General features: G+C 37.5%; 1 protein-coding gene across 18 annotated transcripts in view; it reads right to left on the bottom strand.

Moving 5' to 3' along the window:
* Positions 1-21,701, bottom strand: part of PKP4 (plakophilin 4) — a 272,470-nt gene that overhangs the window by 63,432 nt on the left and 187,337 nt on the right. For 14 of the 18 annotated variants that reach the window (XM_066278737.1, XM_066278745.1, XM_066278739.1 and 11 more), the window contains 2 exons: positions 3,288-3,419; positions 2,987-3,177 (listed from right to left, as the gene is read on the bottom strand). In XM_066278737.1, the coding sequence (XP_066134834.1) occupies positions 2,987-3,177; positions 3,288-3,419 (323 nt within the window). Of the gene's footprint in view, positions 1-2,986; positions 3,178-3,287; positions 3,420-9,705; positions 9,729-21,701 lie in introns of those variants that run through there. The other 4 variants (XM_066278742.1, XM_066278740.1, XM_066278741.1 and 1 more) reach the window with 2 other exon arrangements.

Here is a 21,701-nt window from a genome sequence, read left to right on the forward strand (position 1 = left end):
GAAGTGCGGCGGGGGTTGGATAAATGGCCTCAGAGGGCCGCAGTTTGGGGACCCCTGCTTTAGAGCTAGATCTTAGTATTTCCTTACTGTATTTTGCTTAGACTCACCTTTTTTTGGGTGGCATAATTTCTACCTCCCCACTTCAGAATAATAAAATTGACCAGTAAAGAGAGATTGAAAGATATCTGATATTCCTTGTTCTTTTGTCTTTACATGTGTTACCCTCTTGCCTATGCACTTTTCACAACACACAAGTGCTGTATTGCAAGTAAGAGGCAGCACTGGAGCAATGCACTTGCTTTGTTCCCTGTGAGTCAAAGTTTGGACAAGGTAATAATGCATTTCTATAAAACAAAAACATTTAAAAAAATACATCAATCTAATGTAGCTAGAGGAGCATCTATAATTGGCCCCATTAACAAACTGAATGTGTTCTCTCAATGCAGAATAAATGAACGTTTGGACAGGGCCTGGGGTCCAAACCTCTCTGTGAATTTACTCTCAAGGGACAGCTTGTTTGCACAGGTGCTGTAGCCAAACTGTCTTTTCTTTTAGCTCTAGTGTGGCTTCTAGTGATCTCAGCCATTTCTTCCTACCTCCTTTAATCTATGAGCTCATATTTTTAGTTGTGGATTTAAAGAGATACAAATACCCCAAAATCTGTTCCCACAGAATGCCAAAGTCTCTCAGCCTAGCCAGCTGGAAAAGACCAGAATGAGAAACGAGAAACATTTCTGCCAAGGTTGGTCCTTCTATGAATCCGTAGACTCTTGCAAACATTGAGTGTTGGCTCCCTTTCTCAATGCAGTATAACAACGAAGAATACTGGCTGGGCTGGGAACAGGCATGGGAGACAGACACCAGGCTCTGGGTCACAAGGCAAGAACCAGGCTGTTCTGCACTGCCTTAATGATTGTTAGAATACAGTTGTCATCAACCGCCTGTCACTTTTAGTTGGGGCAATAACGGAAGAAAACAAGGATAAGGAGTCTGTACACTACTAGATGTCATAAGAGAAAGCATGCTTAGTCTCCAGGTGTCACAAGCTACTGGGCTGGCTGAGCACCTGCTGTGAGACCTGCTGTGTTCAGACTCAATTCTGGAAAAGCACAGTTGTGAAGAGTAGAGGATCTGAGGAGGGAAGAGAATTGCAGATAAGCAACAAGGCAAGAAAGCGGGGGTTTAAAAATTAGTAGACAGTAAATTAAAATCTGTGCTTGGTGTTTATTAATAGTGCTAAAAGTAAGAAAATTACACATATGAACTCTTTATATCAAAATGGGATGACAGTTGGCCCTGAGAGCTAGAAAATGTATTGTCCAGACTATACAAAATTAAGTTTTAGAGAATCGTCCCCACCCTTTGCAACTTCATTCTTTGGCTATAGGAACAAAATCATCTTACTGCAATTAAAGAAAAAAAAATGGTAGCATGTCCACTTTTAGAGGAAAAAGGAGACCATTTCTGTAGTTAAGATAATTATTCAAAAGTATGACTTCGTATCTGCTGACAGAAATTTACGTAAGAGATGAACTCCTGTAAGTATTTAGTGTAAAGCAGGGGTAGTTAACGTTTTTATACCTACCGCCCACTTTTGTATCTCTGCTAGTAGTAAGATTTTCTAACCACCCACCGGTTCCACAGTAATGGTGATTTATAAAGTATCTAAGTAACTTTACTTTATAAAATTTATAAAGCAGAGTTTACAGCAAGTTAAAGGATATAATAATAATTACTTACCAAGTACTTTCTGTCGAATTTTTGCTAAGTTTGGCAGAATAAATCTTTATAAAACAACGTACTATAGTTAAATCTATCTTTTTATTTATACTTTGGTTGCTCCGCTACCGCTCACCATGAAAGCTGGAACGCCCACTAGTGGGCGGTAGGGACCAGGTTGACTACCACTGGTCTAAAGTGTCTCAAATTTTTCCATCAAAGCATTCCTACCAGCAAAGGAGTAAATGTAAAATCTGAGGACTGGGGGTGTAGTTTGAAGTAGATTGCTATAAGGCACAAGATTTGTTTTAGCTTAAAAACTGATGCACTACATTTGTGTTTGTCTTAAAATAGAAATGTTTCTCACTATTTGATATTGTTCCCTAAACTGTTGAGCTGAAGTCATTTTGTTTCTCCACTGGCACTGGGAAACTGGCCGACTGCTGTGCTACCTTCAGGGCTTCCTATATTACATTATGGGAAGATTAATGTTCACCTAACTCTCTTATCATCTTGCCATTTTTCAGCTCCAGAGAAATCACTAAGGTACTGGGACGGATAGTGATCCTCACTGATTACTGACACTCAGGACTCCTGCTGTTTCTACTAATTCTGGAATATGCTGGTAGACTGATCAGAATAAAATGGCAATAATTCAGGAGCTAAGACTTTTTATAAATGCATATGTAATATTACTTTTTTTTTATTATCAAGTTAAAAAACTAACTTAATAGAATGGTTAAGTTATGGCATCTATAGGCAGGAATATCTATATATATGCTAGCATAGGAAAGAAATGTGTTTTCAGGGAACAATTCCATTGGTGAAGGTAAAAACTTTGCTTAGACTAGGCCCACGCCATCTTACGCAGGTATGGAGACGGTGCTCTGGCCTCTCAGGCTCTATAGCGTATTTTAACTCTAGCTGTGTTAGGAACTTGTAACTCCTCAGGGACTACAACACGCTACCTAGTTCTCTCTCGCTCCCACTGGAGTCCTCCCCTCATGTAGAACTTAACTGCTTTCAAAAGAATTACTCTTCTGTGTGTGGCATTTATCAGAATTCATTAATAGGAGCTAATTAAAATAAATTAATATATTTTTAAGTTTCATACTTAAAAATTCCGTAACACCATAGATTTGCAGTGTTAAATGAGTCCGCTATCCATTCTATAAATTGTACATATATATTTGCTTAAAAGAAAAAAAACTTATACAGTGTATCAGGAGGGTATTTCTTTATAAGAATCTTGATGTATTTGTTTTACCTGAACCAGTGTTTGTCCTTCAGCTCTTGAAGTCCTCACCAAATGGTTGTTAGTTGATCCTATAAATGAATGCTGTGGTCTATTATCTGCCTTACTCAAGTTTTGGCTGTTGTGGAAACTTCCTGTTTCCTGGTATCCACTGTCGGAATAAGAATTCATTTGTGTTGAACTTCTCGAGTTACCCAATGATCCTATAGGAATGAAACCAACAGCAAATATCTTTATTTTGCACTTCCAATGATCATTTTCTAAAATAAAATAGTAAAATAAAATCTAATATTTAAAAGATAATACAACAGACCCTCACTTTCATGGAGAGATGTCTGTTCTGGTGAATAGAGGGTTCCTTGTTCTGGCTCCGTCCTGATGAGATAGTTGTTGGGATGGACAGCGTCAGAAATTCTAGGTTTGTTCACACCAGGATTTGGCACATCTGTAAGAAGATACATTTAATTAGATAAATCTCAGAATAATAATATATAAAAACTTGCTAAAAAGGTTCAGTTATTTAGCAGTAACATATTATAACCTTTATGTTAATATCAGACTATTTTCACCTTAAACTGTACAATTATTTTGACGTTTCTATACAAAGGCGTGCCATATATTGTGTTTATTAGTACAGTTTCCTAAATTTCATGAATGTTGGTCATTCTGAGTCAGCCTCAAATTAATTTATACACTGTATTAAATTAAAATCTGAAAACTGATCCTGTTCTTCCTTAGAAAACTTGCCTCTCAGGAGACTTCCTCCAAGAGAATTCCTTACCACTCCGAGTGAGGACGCTAGTTAAGTACTGTATTTAAAAAGACCCTCCACACCTCAGACTCGTGAGTGAAAACCTGTACAGTGTCCACATCCCTGCCTGGCGATGAAAGCTCGGGAGACGGGGCTAACTTTTTATGTCATGTTCCATATCATCTAAAACCAATGGGATTGCATAGTTTTCAGTTACAAAAATGGGAACTTTTATTTCAGACTTGTAAAAATGATGGAACTGTAATATCTTATTTCAGAGTTGCTAACAAAAGAAACCTTAATTTCTTATCCATTTGTTTTATTATTTTAGTCTTTTTCTACATGAATTTAGACAAATCTAACCTAATTATTCTCCTCTAGCCAAATCAGTTTCTCCCATTATCTTATTTTGTTGTCAACTGTACCACTCTGGCATCTTAAATTTAAAAAACAAGATCTCCTTTTCCCCTATTTTAACTTGTTTTTTATGCTGTAAATTTAGGTGTAAATTGCCATTTCCCAATTTCATTCAAATATGCCCTTTTTTCTCTAGTATCTTCAAAATATATTTGTCCATGTTTGGATTATCTTAAGTCCTTTCTGAAATTTAATCCTCATGTTGATAAACTTTTTTTTATTTCAGAAATTCTGCTTCACTCTCACTTCAAAGATTTAAATTAAGTCTGTGTCACATTCTGAGTTTAACACACAGTCCTAAGGATTTCAATGTCGTCATTCTCGTTCCTTTCTTTCTTCAACTATTTATTAAGGCCCAAATATATGCCAGGCCCTGGGAATGCAGTTATGAGAAAACAGGGTGTGTATGTGTGATTAAGGCGAAAGGAGAGGGAGAGGAAATGAATGAATGACAGTATCTGAGGGAAAGGAGCTTAGGAAAAAATTCCTAAAGGAAGTCAAGTCTAAGCAGTATCCACTTATCACAAGAGGTCTGCTTGCCCCTTCTTTATAGCGCTTATAACTATCCCTTTCCACCAGAATATAAGCTCAATGTGGGCAGGAACTTCGTTTTATATACTGTTGCTTAGGATAGGTGCCTAACACTGAGCAGATGCCCCGTAAATATTCATTGAACAAAGTCCAGTAAGAATAGAAGCTTCTCTGGTGCTGATTTCTGCCTGGCAGTGTGCTGCGGCTTTACTTTACTGTATTCAATAAAGTCTGTCAATGTGAAGGACAGTAAAACTTTTAGGCGGTGTTGATCCAACTGGTGCAGAAAGTTAACACAAAGTTTATGGGAAAACTGGGAAATCCCACTACATTATAACCCTTCAACTTGATGTCAAATTCAATTCAAGGTTTTGATTCCTAGCCTCCAGAAAAATTCACTGACATTCTTTATTTTTTTTGTATTTTTCTGAAGCTGGAAACGGGGAGAGACAGACAGACTCCCGCATGCGCCCGAGTGGGATCCACCCAGCACGCCCACCAGGGGGTGACGCTCTGCCCACCAGGGGGCGATGCTCTGTTGCGACCAGAGCCACTCTAGCGCCTGCCTGGGGCAGAGGCCAAGGAGCCATCCCCAGCGCCCGGGCCATCTTTGCTCCAATGGAGCCTTGGCTGTGGCAGGGGAAGAGAGAGACAGAGAGGAAGAGGGGGAGGGGTGGAGAAGCAGATGGGCGCTTCTCCTATGTGCCCTGGCCGGGAATTGAACCCGGGACTTCTGCACGCCAGGCCGAGGCTCTACCACTGAGCCAACCGGCCAGGGCCCTGACATTCTTAATATAAGGTTCTAACAAGCAATCTCCTGATTTATCACTCGACAGTATACTTTTTGGTGGTATATTCGTGTCAGTTTTGAATTTTTAAGTTTGGAATTTCAATAAAAATTAGATTGTATATTGGTTTCCTGGTACATGTTGAAACATGATCTAAGCATCTATCAGGCTGATAGAGTGACCTGCTTCATTTGTAAGTCTTCTATTATGAGATTCCGAGTTTTAAACATTCTTGTAGCACCTCTTGAAGGAGTTTTATTAGGATTATGTAAAATATATAGTTTGCACGGCTAGAAGGCTTTTACAGGGAATTGGAGTGCCTGGTCTGAAATCAGAGTGTGCAGCAGTTCACCTTTGTTTCTTCCAGGAGAGTGGCGCTGGAAAATCAAATGTGAAACAGCAACAAACTAGAGATAGGAAATACCACTGTGGTAGCTGTAAGAATTCTCATACATGGAAAAATGTACTGTATTTTTAAAAGAAAACTATGTTTAGTTAGCTTTTAGCTTCAGTTTTAGTACAAAATAAAACCTAGGACACCAATACATCAAAGCCTTTGGCTTGCAAACGCTAGTTAGCATGCAGTGTCAGGACCTGAAAATTATCACCATGGAAACCAGAAACCATTAGAGTCTGTGTATGCCTCAATCTTTTATTTTTAAATGATTGAGAGCTATTATTTAAATACTGGAAAAAAAAAAAAGGCACCCTAGAAATATGTACCTTAGCAATTGTGTCTCTTCATTCAATGGAACACTTTCTCAAAAACCATGTGACAAGAAACTGTGCTCATTTAAACTTTTCCTTACAAGAAGCTATTTAAAATAACCATAAATAGAGCAAGCACAAATTGTGACCTACATGATTTTATGCTGGTCACCCCAATAAAACTTAACAGAATTGGAACTGCAAAAAATACAAAAACAAAATTATCCCAAAGTAATATAACTAAGTACTCTCTAAATATTAGTACCTGTTTCTTATATATATATATTTAAACAAATTGTGCAGACTGATTCTTTTTTTTTTAATATTTTTATTTTATTTATTCATTTTTTTTTAGAGAGGAGAGAGAGAGAGAGGAGAGAGAGACAGAGAGAGAGAAGGGGGAGGGGCTGGAAGCATCAACTCCCATATGTGCCTTGACTAGGCAAGCCCAGGGTTTCGAACCAGCGACCTCAGCATTTCGATGCTTTATCCACTGCGCTACCACAGGTCAGGCCTCTTATATTTTTAAATGCAAGGTCTCAGAAAACAAAACACAGAAGAGGACATCGAGGTGGTTAATGAGGACCGTAAATTACTAAATCCCCATGTCTCCCAAACCCAACATGAAGATTTAAATAGCTGGGCTCACAGGACAGGCAGTAGGGTTTCTGCTCTATCTCTGAGTAAATCTAAAAGTTAAAAGCTTTAAAAAGTTGACACAAGAGATTTATTTAATATGAACTATAAGACAATCAAATTCTACACTACGAATTCTGTCTGTAGTCATTTTTCTACATCTCTAGTGGAACCCAATGATCACATGCACCCACAAAGACAAAAAGATACTAAATCTCTTCAGCATCATTAAAACTACGTTAAAATGTTCTCAAAATAGTTTTACTATTACGTACATTTTTTTGAAGACTTTTATACATATACACAAATGTATGTACCCACAGATACCGTACCTCAGATAAACAGAAAACCCATTTCTGAATTACTGAAGAAAGTGCTCCTGGTTGTATTGTAGTATGGTAAGTTTCACAACTGTTAATGACGCATTATTTATGAAATTTTATTTTAAAGTGAATGTTTTTTAAAAGCATTTGCAGTATGGAATGGAAGAAAACCCTTAGTCAAATTTACCAGAGACCACAGATAGGATGCAGTTAATATCTTCATGATCAATGCTGTAAACTACAATTAACTAGTGGGCATGTTGTAATATAGCACAATCAGAACATGAAATTGAGAGATATTTTTATTAAAAATGACAAACAGAATATGAATGCTACTTCTTTAATCTGTGTACCAAAGAACATGTGTTCCTTTTTTAAGAAAATCACAAACATGTTTTCTGGGACACCATAAATATACTATGGGGCATTTTCAAACATCAAATTAGCATTTTCCAAGAAAATGTATGTCTAAAAATATAGAACTTGAACAAGCTTCAAGGTAGAATAAAATAATCTCCATCTGTGTTTAAGACTGAAAGATTATTGGAAACACAGTCCTTCTTGCCTGTGACATTTCATCTGAGTGTCTTAATATTACCAAAAAAATTAAAAGGCAGGAAAAATAGAAGGTTACAGCTAAAGAAAAATGTTAGTGGGCAAGGAACAATAGTGCTGTAGGGCTATGAAAATTTGGTATATCTGTCTCATTAAGCTCATAATAAAAGATTAAATACAAAGTGAACTATTTTGTCTTTTCTGTGATGTAACTCCCAAATATATAGCAAGTTTGAATAAAAATATGCTCTGTAAAAAGTCTAAGGCCTCTCTAAAGAATTATTATATATTCAAATGATTAAAATTTCTCTGTTAATATCTTTCTGTTCATGCCATATAAAATGATGGAGGTCTGTACTGTGTGTAAAATCACCATGGAAACAGGAACCCAGAGAAAAGCAGATTTTTAGAATATACATCCCTGTAACTAGTCTTTTAGTCCAGACACTGTGACCTTATGTAAGATTCTCATTGTGCCTCTCCTGAGTTGCTATAGTATCAGAGATCTACCCTTACATAAAAGATAGTGGCAGGACTCTTGGGATGGTAATAGCATGCAATATTAAAACAAACAATACTCTCCTTGGCAGTTAAGGAAACTGAATATGTTACATTTCTTCCAATTCTGGCCTATGAGTTGAGTTTAGGCTATCATACGCAGAGGCGTAGCACTTTGTAAAAAATACGAGCAAAAAATTTTGTTGTATAGGAACTCAACTTCCCGTTTGACCGTGGTTCTCTTGCTTCCTGTAGAACCATAGGCTCAGGAAAGAGTCTGCTTTCCACAGAGCTGCAGAAATATGACAGTGCCTTCTATGGCTAGGAGGTATAAAGCTCTCTGCCAAATTATGAAAGGAGACCTGGAGGATGGCTCAGAAAAAACTCCTCCCTCAGTAAGATTTCAGATATAGAAAACTTAGGTAACCTATAGTACGTGACCTTATTATAGAAGAGAATGAGATCATTGGAAAAAGACCCTTTCAGAGTGAAAATGTAAATAGAGTGACAGAACAATACGTATAAGAACATCCTTTGGTTTTCAGAAGATAAAGATGGACAGTGACTGATACTTTAAGAATATTTCAGATACTTGCAGTTTGTTGGCTCAAATATAGACTACTATAAGCATCTAATATCCTTGAAAAGTTGGGTTTTAACAGAACTAAAGACTTGGGAGAACAGGCAGAAGACCATGTTTCCAGAAACTATTTCTAGTCTGGTTCTCTTGAGTACATCTAGGTTCTTGGGTTTTACATATGTTTACACTAGTTTTTAAATATTAAGGAAATGGCTCTAGAAATTTTACCCATGGAGAAAATGTTGTGTGAGCAACCTAGGTCAGCAAACTCATTAGTCAACAGAGCCAAATATCAACAGTACAGTACAACGATTGAAATTTCTTTCGAGACCCCAATTTTCTAAACTTAAACTATACAGGTAGGTACATTGTTATTAACTCAATTAGGGTACTCCTAAGCTGGCCTTTGCTCCCGCACTCAAGGGGCCAAAGAGCCGCATGTGGCTCACAAGCTGCCGGTTGCCGACCACTGACCTAGGAAAATAGAAACCATTAATGAAGTAAATTCTACTTCACTTTAAACTTTGCTTTAAACATCAATTAGTCTGCTTTGAAATCCTCTGTAAAAGCTCATCTATCTGGAGTCAATTTTGTAGTTTTAGCAAACTTTTTAAAAACTGGTATAGTTGTTTTTTTGATTTCTAACAATGACATATCTGAGAAGCATTTTAGTTTCATATGCTACCACAAAGATTTCCTGGTTATAAATATTTTAAAATTCCTGAATTCTGTTCAGCGATACAAAATTATTAAAAATAATTTTTTTAAAAATAGTAATTTACACCAACAGTCATATTAATATAATATTTTATTAAGTATTTTTAGTCTGGGGACCAACTGAAATACAGACATCACATAAACCATAAAAATTTTATATTTTATACCTTTAAGAGGAGAACTTAAAAACAAGTTTAAAACTATAAAGATGAAAAGAAATGCATTACACATGCAAAGTGTCCAACACTGAATGGAATACGCAGTGGTTCAGAGGCCACGGGCTCTTGCTCCCCATAGAGACAGCTGAAAAACGACAAGGGATTCACTGTGATATAAAAGTTAAAAAATAAGTACTCAAAAATCATTCTAAAATAATTTTTTCAGACACATTTTGCTCCTTTTAGGAAAAATGTTACTAAATATAGAAATGAGAATATTTGATAGTAGGAGATATTAGACAGATTCCACTGTTAAATAAAGACCTTAAAAAAAACCCATACATGTTTACCATCAAAAGAAATGAATGGTCTTCTGAAACTAGGATTTTCCTGTACTTTTCTACTGAATTATCTTTTCTGGTAAGAACATTGAGATAAAGCTAAATGCAGACTAATTCTGGCATAAGAATAAAATGTGGAGGTATAGATGGCAGCCTTTCCGACGTTTTCCAAAGCAACCATTTTATTATTATTATTATTTTTTACAGGGACAGAGAGAGAGTCAGAGAGAGAGAGAGAGATAGAGACAGACAGACAGGAACGGAGAGAGATGAGAAGCATCAATTATCAGTTTCTCGTTGCGACTCCTTAGTGTTGATTGCTTTCTCATATGTGCCTTGACCGTAGGCCTTCAGCAGACCGAGTGAGCCCTTGCTCAACACCTTAGTTCCGAGCTGGTGAGCTTTTTTTTTTTTTTGCTCAACTGAGATGAGTTCGTGCTCAAGCTGGCGACCTCGGGGTCTTGAACCTGGGTCTTCTGCATCCCAGTCTGACGCTCTATCCACTGCGCCACCGCCTGGTCAGGCCAAAGCAACAATTTTAAACTAAGGAAGTGTGGCTCAGTGTGCTGAGAAGGTGGTAATGAAAAAGGGGAGCTTTCTGATTGGACAATTTTTATTTTATTTTTAGATAGTTAATAGAATATTTCTTCACATATACTAAAAGCATGAGAAATTTTAAATATTTGACATGTTTGTATTAAACATAAAATGTGAAAGGCTACAACTGGATTATTTGACTTTTATAAAGCACTACCTCATTATTTAAGCTTTCTGGGGGTATGCTGGGCTATCCTACATAGATGGTTTAGAATCATTCATACATGTTTGCTAAAGCAAAATGCTAGTAGTATTCTTACCTGGTGGCTACCACCCATGTACACACGCACTGATAGCTGTAGAGATCTAAACGACCAGCACAGGGCAGGTCATGTTGCTCTCCAGCATTCATTTAACAAAATCCCAACAATGTAAAAACACAAATAACATCCACCTGCTGGGAAATCCACGTCTTCTATCGCAGAGCTAGTCCCATTTTTGTCAGAGTATAGCTTGCTGGCTTTAACACATGTCACTCTGATGTACTATTTTAACTCCAATATTTTGAACCCTTTGTTTAAAAAATTTGTACTTAAAATTTTTTTGTTTGTTTTCAAACATATAAATGAAGAGAAGTAAAATTAACCCCTCTCCAGATTTAATGATTATATTATGCCACACATTTTATGCTCCATGTGGCTTTTCTCTTCAGTTACAGAATTTTAAAACAGATCCCTGAGATCAGGTCATTTAAACTACAATTATTCCATAATGCTATATAATGAGTTCATATAGCATTACAAAACATCAAATTTTCTTGGTATTTCATGAAATGTCTTTCTTTGGTTGGCTTACACTAGTCAGGCTGAAATGAGGTTAAATGATGGTGTCTGAATGTGGTGGTTACCTAGTCCCTTAACTGTAAAAAATTCCCTCATTTTCATTTTCTTGATTCACTGAAGGGATCACAATAAACAATTCACACAGGATGCTCCACATTTGGAATTTGCGTGATGGGCTTCTAATGGGGCATTCACACCTCCTATAACTTTAATATTTCTTGGAAGCAGAAAGTTAGAGCAGAAAGCTTTCAGGTCAAACTTTTGGGGTTAGAATACCCTTATGAATGATGCTGTGTACTTCACATCATGTCCTATCATAACTTTTACAGTTGCTAAGATTACATAGCCAATTCAATTCGTTGGTGGCAGCCTAATCTTTCTATTTTTAAGTTCACCATTACCTTCTCCCTAGAGCAACGGCTCTCAACCTCTGTTGCACATGGCAATCACCTTGAGTCAGGGTCTAGAAACTACTGTTGACTGGGGCCCATGCTAGATATTCCAATTGAATCAACCGAAGTTGTAGTCTGAAGATTAGAATTTTTAAAGCTCCCAAGATGATTCTAATGTGCAGCCAGCAGTGAGAATATAGAGGTTTTTGCATAAATGAACACTCTTTGCTTAAATCAATTATTTCATTAGGGGATACAAATTGGTAATTGGGGGGGGCTAATAGTACTTTCTTTCTACACTTATCAGCAGGGATTCTTTAGGCATTATTTTAGAAATCTTTACATAGCTAGTAGTGTCTAGGGTAATTTGGTTATCCTGAAATACAATCTGTATAGGATAAACAGGACAAACTGTTATTTCTTCTCTTTATTTAACAGGAATTAAATTAATTTAATTATGAGTAAGGCAGTGGTGCTCAAATTGCAGAGTGAATCTCCTGAGGATCTTTAAAAACTACTCACGCATGGTGTGGCTCCCAGCTTTAGGACTGTGCAGAGGACGCCTGGGCATCAAAATTCTAACAGTTCTGCAGGCAATTCCAATGTGCACCAAAGTTTGGGCACTTCTGAAGTGAGATATTTGTACCCAAATTACCTCCACTGGTGATAAAAACTTGGTTTTCTGCTAGGTTTGGCAGTGTTCGTTGTGTTTTTGTTGACAGAAAAATATATCTGATCATTTCCAGCCAGATATAATATGAAAATAAAAAGCAAAACTGATAAGAAACAAAAGTTTATTAAATTCCAAGGTCAGGTTGATTTCCAATCTTCATAAGAACTAATCAAATAATTAAATTATCACTGGTAATATTGAATTCTCCATGGAATGTCCTGATTTAATAAATATTTAATAATTATTTTTTAAAAATAATTTTACTGTGTTTAACCTGTCCATAAAATTTCTAAAGAAATTTGAAACAAATGTTTTTTTAAGCCTAACACCTTATTAAAATTTATATTATTTATGAAAATTTACACTCATACCCTCATAACCTAGTAAGCATAGATAGGTACATGTAAGGGTATAAATTTGTGGGTACCTATTTGGACCCCAGATAGTTGGCATGAAGATTATTTTAAACTAAATACATCTGAGATTCAACAGATGTCTTCCTTGATCTTCCCTATTTCTTTTTTAATTTTGGTTTTCAACCAGTTTACATTCAATACCATTCCCCACCAATGGCTAAAGTTAGGGACTAATGTAATAAGGGAGAGGGAGAGAAAGACAAGGTTTCTATGGGAAGCACAAAATGGTTTCCAGGAAACAAACAGGAGATAAATAAGTTTGTAATAGTGTCTGTTTATGCAGGTGGCCTTCTCTGTTTTTTCTTTTTCTTTCTTTCTTCATGTCATAAAACTCCCCCAGAATGATCAGTGGCAGCCCACTCCCAGTGTGTGGGGCGCTGGCCCTGGTAGGGCAGATGTAGGAATGAAGGAAATTTTTACCTTTTACGCCAGATTCTTCTAGACTTAATTATTATTGTCATTTAAATGAGAAGCATGCCTTACTTTTGTAACAAAACATCAAAAAGCTGAGACCCTTTAGAGTGGTAATCTGGAAGTTATAGCATGCTAAGCTGTGGTGAGAAGACTATCTCAGTTGTGGTGAGAAGACTATCACAACTTTGTGGCTAAAAAACCCTAAATGTAAGTGAAGAAAACTTGGAGTCTAAGAATGATTTTAACAGATATTTGTATTCCTGCTGGTAGTTAGAAGAGAAACAATAAGGAATATATGATAAGATTTAGTCATCTGTACAATTTATAGCCATAAAAAAACATCCAAAGTCCTTAATAAAATAAGTCCTTTATACATGATTGCTAATCTAATAGTTTATTTATAAATATGTATAATATAACTTCCTACTGTAGCTAGTTTATAAATTCAGTACATTTCTACTGAAGCATAAAGTGTTTCCATTTAAGTTGGAGTCTTATGATGAGCTAATGCTTTTAGGTTGTAAATTACTTGTTCCAGATGGAAGAAAAAAGAAAAATAAATTGACTTACGGCTAGTCTCTCATTTATCATTTATATTCACTATTATTATTTTTTTAAACTCAGCCCAGTGGAAGAATCTTGTGTCCACACATTTTAGAAACAAAATTTAAATACACAAACTATATACAAAACCTAACTCCTTTTATATTACTAGTATATATAAACTGTCAGTATGTCCCACAAAATCATGATTTAAACGGACAATATGCTAAAATTACGGTAACTTCAATATATATTCTACAATAAACAAATGTGGCACTGAGAAATGAAATAATCTTATCAGTTTAAAATGGCTATTTTAGAATCTTTTTTCTTCTTGTTCATATCTATTGTCAAACATCAAATATCCTAACTGCATGGAATTGTTAATATTTTCTCTCCTATCTATTACATATTGTAAAAGACCCAAATAGGTCTACTGATTCTTGAACGCCTTCTGGGTCAACCAGAAATTTCCCCATTTTTATGCACCTGTGTTCTTTGATGACTTGTTGCTTTATTACAATAGATACTCCCATCTTTCAATTTCTTTGATTTCCTAGCTATGAGTAGTAATTCCCAATCACTTACTAAAGTTACATTACTTTCTGCTCCTGCAACTACTCCCTGACACTGTCCGAGTGCGAGCCTGACCTTGGCTGGGGGAACAGACAGTAGGCTGCTCAGCTCTGTGGGCTCCTCCTACTGCTGACCTACAGGAAAGGGCGGTGGGCAGGGGAGTCACCAGCTGATGCCGCTCCCCATCTCTCATTTTACACGTAAGCACTAAGGCTGGCAACCACCTAGGCTCTTAATAATTACTGTCCCCCGGAAAAGAAAACCTGTTAAGTTGTGATTTGTGGCAAAATTCACCTTACAGGATGCGGCTGGAAGATTTAAGCAACAACTACTGGTAACTCTGAAAAAAGGATTCAATTTATGACTTCAACAGCTTCTTCCTGGTGGGTAGTATACAGTGTATGGTTTATTTTTATGGACCCCTTGCTCAAGCCAGGAACCTTGGGCTTCAAGCTAGTGACTTTTGGGGTCAAGCTAGCAACCATGGGGTCATGTCTATGATCCCATGCCCAAGCCAGAGACTCTGTGCTCAAGCTGGTGAGCACACATTCAAGCCGGTGACCCTGCGCTCAAGCCGGAGACCTTGGGGTTTCGAATCTGAGTCCTCTGCATCCCAGTCCAACGCTTTATCCACTGCGCAACTGCCTAGTCAGGTGATGTGCTCTTTCTTAAAGAGACGTTAAGTCCAAGGTATTTTCTTTAAGAGATATTCTGCAAAATGTTTTCCATCATGAAGAAGTATCATTACATGTACACATATTTGCATTGTCATTTTCCTCAAGACTTATTATTCTAATTTGTATTTTCTGTGATTCTGGTGTTTATTTTTTATTACATGAATTCTGAAAAGCTACCTCAAACTTTGGTAGAACACAAGAGGCCTATAGTACAAATACATAAATTGTTAAGAGATAGGAAAACAAAGGCAAGGTAACAATAGAGCATAAATGGCTTAAAACAACTCTACTACTTCTAGGGGAGCTTCTCAAGTCTGCTTCCCAACCAGCCTGAGAAAGAGAAATGTTTTGCAAAATGCAGTTTCCCCCCACGATTTGGAAAGTATCTCTTTGAACATTCAAACTTAAAAAGCTTTAGCTTTTTTATTGTTTTAAAATTATTTGATTTTTAGAGAGGGAGACAGACAGACAAAAACATTGATCTGTTTATGTATGTGCCCTGGCCGGGCACATTGAACCATCGACCTTTGCATATTGGGACGAATCTCTAACCAACCGAGGTGTCCAGCCAGGGACTATCCTATCCCTAGTACATGTGAAAAACCAACCAGCTGATCAACCAACCAACCAACCAGAAAAAATAAGCTATCTAGTTCTGTTGAACTGAATGAGAAAGAAATGAAAATCTTTTCTGCATAGGGCATCCCGAGCTCTTAGAAAATGACTCTGCAGGAAGATAGCAATTTAAAAACCAAATTCAGCACCTGGCTTCAGCTTCTGGCATTTCAACAAAATGCAATACCCTGAAAGCACCTGAGCAGGCAGTGCACCCTCCCAGGGAGCAAGTGATCAAACCCTGTCCTGCCAACAATTCACCGATTGCTGAAAAGCTTTTAAAATACTAAGCGTTTCAAGTAAAATTTGTAATAAAAAAGAAAAATTGTTTGCAAATAAATGTGCAAAAAATTAAGGAAAAATGAGGAATAGTAACAGACCTTCAATCTTATTTCCTTTTGTGTAATCTTTTCTAATTTTGGAAAGAAAACAATAAAAATGTTACTTTTTTAAAATTTAAATTTTTATTTTATTTTTATTTAGTGAGAGGAGGAGAGGCAAAAAGACAGATTCCTACTTGTGGCCCAACCAGGATCCACCCAGCAAGCCCACTAAGGGGCAATGCTCTGCCCATCTGGGGCATTGCTCTGTTGCTCAGCAATCAGGCCCCTCTTAGTGCCTGAAGTGGAAGGCCAGGTAGCCATCCTCAAGTGCCTAGGGTCAACTCACTCCAATTGAGCCATGGCAGATGGAGGAAGAGTGAAAGAAAGAGAGAGAAGTGAGAGTGAGAGGGGGAGGGGTTGAGAAGCAGATGGGCACTTCTCCTATGTGCCTTGATCAGAAATTGAACCCGGGACATCTGCACACAGGGCTGATGCTCTACTATTGAGCCATCTTGTCAAAGATGATTCTTTGACAAGAACTAGTCAAAAGCAAAGTAGACTGAAGACCTTTGAAATATACTGTTTCCATTGAAGCCCCCTGCTTACAATGAGGTCCCTCAGTTTCAAACTGAGAAAATTTTTCATTACACTTAGTATCTGTGTGGGAAGTGGTAATGAGAAGAAGCAGTTAAACTTCACAATAAAAGTAGTGGCAAAATTGTCATTTTATCTTATTATTTACTTACTGTCAAACTTCTAAAGGGCATCTATAACCACTTACAGAAAGAAACATGAAACAAATATTTTTATTCATACAATCAAATTTCAATTTTCTACTGTTATCATTATAGCTTAATGCCATGACTAAGAAGTAGGCAAATCTAAAAAAACAAAAACACTCACAAATAGTAACAAATAATAACAATAACAAGTAACAATAGTTAAAAATAATAAAAATGTGGAATATAGACAGTTGTGATTTCTGTATTTAAAGGTTTAATACAGAGGTCCCCGAACTACGGCCCACGGGCCCATGTGGCCCCCTGAGGCCATTTATCTGGCCCCAGCTACACTTCCAGAAGGGGCACCTCTTTCATTGGTGGTCAGTGAGAGGAGCATAGTTCCCATTGAAATACTGGTTAGTTTGTTGATTTAAATTTACTTGTTCTTTGTCGGGAGCCGATCAACAACTACTGGCTGACAAGGTCACAGCAGAAGAAGATGCACAACTGCTGGCTGACAAGGTCACAGCAGAAGAAAATCAAAAACTGCTGATTGACAAAGTCACAGCAGAGAAGACCAATGGCTGCTGGTTGACAAAGTCACCGCAGTGAAGACCAATAGCTGCGGGTTGACAAAGTCACCGCAGAGTAAAGGCACAACGATACTTCCCCCTTTGACCTTTTGAATTAATCTGGCCTTATATCCCCCCTTTCTGAGTGTGTGCTATCATTTATGGCACAGGGGTAATAGTACCGTGCTTTCCCTGTAGATTCATAGTAATTTCTTTGGAAATGAGACAGAGGGTGTGAGTTCCACAGAATATCCTGTAAGCCCCTTGAACCAGGCTCATAGACATAAGAGGCTGGCTATGATATCCCTCGTAAAGGGTTAAGTTTGTAGGAGAATTTCTTCTTATTAATCATGTTAGAAAAAATAGATTGTGACTTATGAATAGGTAGGAAACAGTAACTATACACAGAACACCTTTCAGCCTTCACTTAATTCATTACTTTACCTCCCTAGCCTTTTCATGTGGTAAAGAAATTTTCCTTTCTTCTTGCATACCTGACCTGCAGGTGGTGGAACACTCTGAGAAGAATAAAGTTAGAACTTAACTAGTGTATGAATATAGTAGATAAATAAAATTTGACTAGACAATAGGATCTTATGTAAGGTAGAGTTATTAATCAGTACTGACCTTTTAGAAGTTTGTACCAATATTGTTATTGCTATTCAAGTTATTGTATAACTGTACTTTGAATGACTTACCACCTGATTTATAGCTTATAGAAATGAATTAACTGTTACCTAGAAATATGTAACCATAGTGAAACAAAAACAATGATTAATCAATGTATTCTGAATACCATGTGATTGTAACTTAGTGTGTGTGTATAAAAATAAAGTTAGACCAGCCATTGGCAGAGATGCCTGGCAGTAAATGCTAACGAGAGAATAAAGAGAAAGAAAAGAATTCGGCTCTCTCACTCGATTCGTGCCGATGCCGTCTCTTCCTGTGGGACCCCTGGATTCCCCCCGGGGCTGGACCCGGCATTTCTTTATTTTAAATATTGTATTTGTTCTCGTTTTGTTCTTTTACTTTAAAATAAGGTATGTGCAGTGTGCACAGGGATTTGTTCATAGTTTTTTTTATAGTCCAGCCCTCCAATGGTCTGAGGGACAGTGAACTGGCCCCCTGTGTAAAAAGTTTGGGGACCCCTGGTTTAATACATCCCCCCCCAATTAAAACAAAAAAAAACATAAGTAAATATAATACCTCCCAGGTTTGTATATGAATTTGGGCAAGAACATACTCTGACAAAAGGCATGAAACCCAGTTATTAGGTGTGAATTACGAATGTAGCTGTGGTGAGGACAGAAGAATTAACTAGAGCTCTGTGAGGAAAACAACTGCTTTGGCTTGCTCACTTGCACTTTGCATGATTAGTGTGAGAATATGTGGTAGTGCCATGTCTGTACAGTCTGTGTAAGGCCACGGGTGCCTGCCTGCCACCGTGAGAAACCGTTTTGCTGTTCATTTGCCTGCTGCCGTGAGAAGAGGCTTTCCCGTCTGTTTGCTCTTCCACCTTCGCGAGACTAACAAACAGGAATGGCCCAACGCTTTCTGGCTTCGCATTGTCTCTACCATCTGCCCAAATCCAGTGTGGACCTGCCTCGCCCCGACCGTGGGCATCACAGCTGTATTTCCCTCACACTGAAGTACCTGGGGAGCTGTTTATATATATGAACACACACACGCACACACATATAATATTTACATATACAGGCAGTCCCTGGGTCACAAACAAGATAGGTTTTGTGGGTTTGTTTTTAGGTTGAATTTGTATGTAAGTTGAAACAGGTACATTTACCTATCAAATGCAACTTAGACAGATGCTGTCTTAACAGAGTATTTATTTTTACCTTTCTGTACATATAAATACTTAAATATTTTCAAAGCCACAGAACATATCTTGCTTGTAACCCTTGGACTGCCTCTATCCAGTTTTATCTATCATATTTAATGCATTAGTAAATTGTGAAGATGGTGGTCAAATGACTGAAGCTCAGTAAATATATTAGAAGTGAGAGAAGGTAGAAAAAATGTCAAATGCCCAGATATTTCATTGCCTATCATGTGTCTTCATAATCGAAGCTCATTGCCTCTATATATAAACCAACACGATTATGCACTGTGCCTCCTTGGCTTTTTGGTAGTTAAAAAGCTACAACTGTCCACCTCAGCCCAGTGCAGCCATGACTGGTGTGGGATAGGAAGGAGACCACACAGAAAGTTAGGCTGTTTCTGAGGCTCTACTTTAGGTGGCACTTCTGGCAAGTATAGCTCCTCCGTGGCTCCAGCTAATGCTGGAGAACAACCCCAACCACCTCCAAAACCACCTAGCCTTATGCCCCTTTTATCTTAGAAACGGCAGTAGCTTCCTGGTATGCTTAATCTCTTGAGTGCTTCACCTTGCATTCTCCCAAACCTCCCAACCTGCACTTTCTTAACTTCCTGTATCAAATCCCACATATTCAGCCACCTGACATGGGCTCTGTTTTCCCGACACGCCTTGAATGATATACCTACTTTCCCTGGGCTACAAAGAACTCTTATCTATCAAACACTAACCCACCAATAGAAAGGGGTAATACAGAGGTACTTTAATATTTTGTAGATAGTTAGAAATATAAATGATGATAATAATGAGGGAATATGAGAGAACCAACCTCATATCTATTCAGGCAGGGAGAATTAGTACAATCTTTTCAAGAAAGCAACTTGGTTACATATATTAAGAGCCTTAAAAATGTTCTATATACATTAAATAATTTTCTTCTTAAAAATCTAGTGTAAGGTAAAATCAAAGGTGCCGATATAATTTTATATACAGGGATGTTTACCACAATGTTATGAGAATAAAGAGTTAGAAACAAATACAAAAATATACTATATACTTAGAGATTTTCCTTATAGCAGCCCCCAACCCCAAGTTTTAAGTGTATATAGTTACACACCTCCACTAGACCTGAAGCACTGAAGAGAGCAAGGATACTTGCTTTAAACATTGACAACTATGTGCTAGACAACTATTAAAGGCTCTCAAGAAATAGTTCTGGAATAAATTAATGATGCAGTATTAAAGATAAGCTTACAGAAGAATTTTTATATTAAATGATAATTTTGCCAAAGCCAAATAACAAATGCACTATATTGCGCTTTGCATTTTTCTTTAAACTAACTTTTTCAGATCACTTTTAAACAGTTCATATCTCTGCTATTTCTCCTGAGGCATGTTTAACAGGTGACTTTTTTCTCAAAGGAATTTCAGAGCTCAAAACCTGCAGGAGGAGAGTTCAGAGTCCCCGATATTTGTACATCTCTGTAATTTGACCCAGGTGACTGTCGAGACCTTGCACATCTCATCATCTCCCAAACCAGTTTTAAAATGTTCCACGTAGCACTTCTGTTGTCTCTTTTGCTACTACTGACCATGCCCTCTCCAACACACAAGCCCTAGGTTCCAGGCCCATCTTTTCACAAAGCTTTCTCAGAAGCAGGTTTTACATTTATAGCAATGCTTCCCACATAATACTTATTTGGCAATTAACCATAGTATTTTATGGCATGCCCTGTATTAGACTGCTCTCTGTAAGTTTCAGTAAGTAGCTTTTCACATAATTGATGGTTTGAGTAAACACTACAGTTCTTGGGAATAGCTTTTTTGTAACGAGCACAGTGCCTTGTATGCACTATAATTATTACAAGTCTACTGGTACCAGGTTCAGGCAAACTCAGATAACCAGGCATTTGGTGATCTGAGTTCTACTCAATTCAAGCCTTCTTTAAAAACTGCCAAAGTATTTAGATATCAAAGCTTATTCTAGCATTTATATGTTGTTGGCAGCATCCTTTACATTATAAGCTCCATGGAAAGTGAGGGGGTGTGCGTGTTGAACATCCCTGTTTGACCAGCAATGTGTATAGCACTGGGTCCGTGATGTGGCTGCTCAATAAATATTTTATGACTGAAGACTGAGAAAGACATCAAATATTTGTGGAAGTGGCAGATATTCTTCTTAATTCATCCTTTAGATGAGGTGAATTTAGAGTAAAGAGAAAAAATCAAAAGAAGCTTCCAGACTATATTGAAGCTACTAGATATTCTACATTAAAAAAAGAAAGAAAGAAAGAAAGAAAGAAAGAAAGAAAGAAAGAAAGAAAGAAGAAAGAAAGAAAGAAAGAAAGAAAGAAAGAAAGAAAGAAAGAAAGAAAGAAAGAAAGAAAGAAAGAAAGAGGCCCTGGCTGGTTGGCTCAGTGCTAGAGCATTGACTCCGTGTGTGGAGGTCTCGGATTCGATTCCTGGCCAGGGCACACAGGAGAAGCGTCCATCTGCTTCTCCACCCCTCCCCCTCTCCTTCCTCTCTGTGTCTCTCTTCCCCTCCCGCAGCCAAGGCTCCATTGGAGCAAAGTTGGCCCGGTGCTGAGGAC

This window comes from Saccopteryx bilineata, chromosome 5 (assembly GCF_036850765.1).
Source record: "Saccopteryx bilineata isolate mSacBil1 chromosome 5, mSacBil1_pri_phased_curated, whole genome shotgun sequence".
Lineage (NCBI taxonomy): Eukaryota > Metazoa > Chordata > Mammalia > Chiroptera > Emballonuridae > Saccopteryx > Saccopteryx bilineata.